General features: G+C 40.8%; 1 protein-coding gene across 1 annotated transcript; it reads right to left on the bottom strand.

Annotated features, from left to right (window-relative positions):
- Nucleotides 1-223: 223 nt before the first annotated feature.
- Nucleotides 224-1,430, bottom strand: LOC116346701. The gene is made up of 2 exons (XM_031776893.1): nucleotides 593-1,430; nucleotides 224-510 (listed from the first exon to the last, which is right to left on the bottom strand). Exons 1-2 carry the CDS (start codon nucleotides 1,314-1,316, stop codon nucleotides 377-379), a joined length of 858 nt encoding a protein of 285 aa, XP_031632753.1. The 5' UTR covers nucleotides 1,317-1,430; the 3' UTR covers nucleotides 224-376.
- Nucleotides 1,431-1,879: the final 449 nt, after the last annotated feature.

Genomic DNA, 1,879 nt, shown 5'->3' with positions numbered 1-1,879 from the left:
CTACTTTTCGTTTATACTTTGCTTCCCAAGGAACAATTGTTAGCGCAAATCACCCATTACCAGGCCCAAGTTTACGGTCGAATTTGGGGTAGCATTCGTGTGTAGTTTCAGTCAATTTTACCGTCGCAATGGAAAGAAAAAAAGAAAAGAATGCACAATTCAATTAGACTGATATGAAAAAATTGACTTGATTCATAATCATCATTATGCTATTTTATATGCAATAGACTCCACTTACCGAGTACAATTTATACCAAGAGGTACTCGTACTTTGGCAAGGCCACAATTTAATCAAGCCTAGCGAACTAACAAATAATTGTTATAAACTAATTTCTAAATTTAGTATTGTTTGAATGTTGTTGAATGAGGGCTGCTACTACTGCGGCTGCAGATGTCCATTGTTGACATTCTGATTCTGACCTCGATACAACGGCAATGGCTGATTGTTGTCAACACGGCGTGGTCTCCGTACATTTGGATGAATTGTCCGCTTGAACACCACGCATTCACCTACCGAATGATACATAACAAAAACACATTACATGTATAACAATTGCTTCAAAATTTGTATCAATTTCAATTGATTGCATACCTTTGTAGAGGATCAGCTTCGCTGCTGCGATATCACGGTGCCATACAGTTGTGAGCGTTGGTTGTGCTCCGGCAGCTCCCTCGATTTCAACGTTTGCAACATTTGGTAGCCATGTTTTGAAGAAGCGTTGCTTCTTTGACACCAAACGACCTGCATTCGGTCCATCTCGAAGAGTTGCAGCAATGACATCGCCTATATCACGCATCTCGCGCCACATTCGTTCAATTGTTCGTCGCATTTGTAGTAATCGTTTGCTCACATTGGTTACGATGGTTCGTGGTAGTCCAACAATTGGATTTGGTACACAACCCACACATTTCTTGTATCGATCACGTCGAGTTTCTTGTGGAAATCGTTTGAAACACAATGGACAATGTTGTGATGTCATGTACTCATCGACCATTCGAATGATGCAATTGCCACGTTTCATAATGGCCGCAAGCAGCTTCCGTGTGCCTGGACATCGCACATGTTTCTTGATCTTAATCGGCGAATTAGCTGGTGTTGATCCGCTGGCTCCCATGTAGAAAATTGATGGTTGATTGTGAACCATTTTGCATGCCGTTTTGTCGATTGCACGAACCGATTCGATATGCTTGTCCAGTCCCAAGCGTGCATACTGTTTGGTTGAGTATGTTTCAATGCCATCATTCATTACACGTAATCGATGTTCAATGTACGAACGCCATGATGGTCCTTTTGGCGATGGCATTTCACCAATCATAGCTGCAATTCGATTACGATCGGCTTGCTCTTCGAAAGTAAACAATCTTGTGATTCGTTCGGCTTTTGCATTACGTCGGCCTTGTTTCGCATCCCAGAGAATTCTTTTTCGGTTGAACCTCAATATACAATAAACGCAATGCTTGCATGTTTGGCGTATATAATTGCCGATTTTTTCCCATTTTGGCCTGAATAGCTGACATGATGGCATTGATCGCCCGATGGGTCCAGCATGAAATTTGTCTAGATACGTGCTATTTTAGTGATTTGCAGTACATGAATGATTCGGTCGGAAAACATCGGCAAGGCAATATGAAGCGATTTTTCGCACACCATGCGATTTCAAAAGTCAAATGTGAGATCCGTCTGCACTACAGTATTACAGAAATAGAAAGCAAAGAGAAACGGAAAAAATTCCGAGAAGAGAACATTGAAAGGAGAACCGAAAATAAATAAAAGTATATGCGCAAACAGAAGTTCACAAAGGAAACAACGATATTAACTGACCGACATAGTAAGAGATGGATTTAACAGCAAAGGTAATATGTTACATGTTGTAAATTG

Source organism: Contarinia nasturtii, unplaced genomic scaffold (genome assembly GCF_009176525.2).
Source record: "Contarinia nasturtii isolate CC-2019 unplaced genomic scaffold, AAFC_CNas_1.1 Cnas_scaffold_1630, whole genome shotgun sequence".
Lineage (NCBI taxonomy): Eukaryota > Metazoa > Arthropoda > Insecta > Diptera > Cecidomyiidae > Contarinia > Contarinia nasturtii.
The sequence above is the reverse complement of the archived record's forward strand: the minus strand, read 5'-3'. Positions and strand labels throughout refer to the sequence as shown.

Excerpts from the sequence above, each read along its gene's own strand:
- LOC116346701 (XM_031776893.1), bottom strand. The coding sequence starts at position 1,316 with ATGATTGGTGAAATGCCATCGCCAAAAGGACCATCATGGCGTTCGTAC. Across the intron at positions 511-592 it reads GAAGCTGATCCTCTACAAAG|GTGAATGCGTGGTGTTCAAG; the intron begins GTATGCAATCAA and ends ATCATTCGGTAG.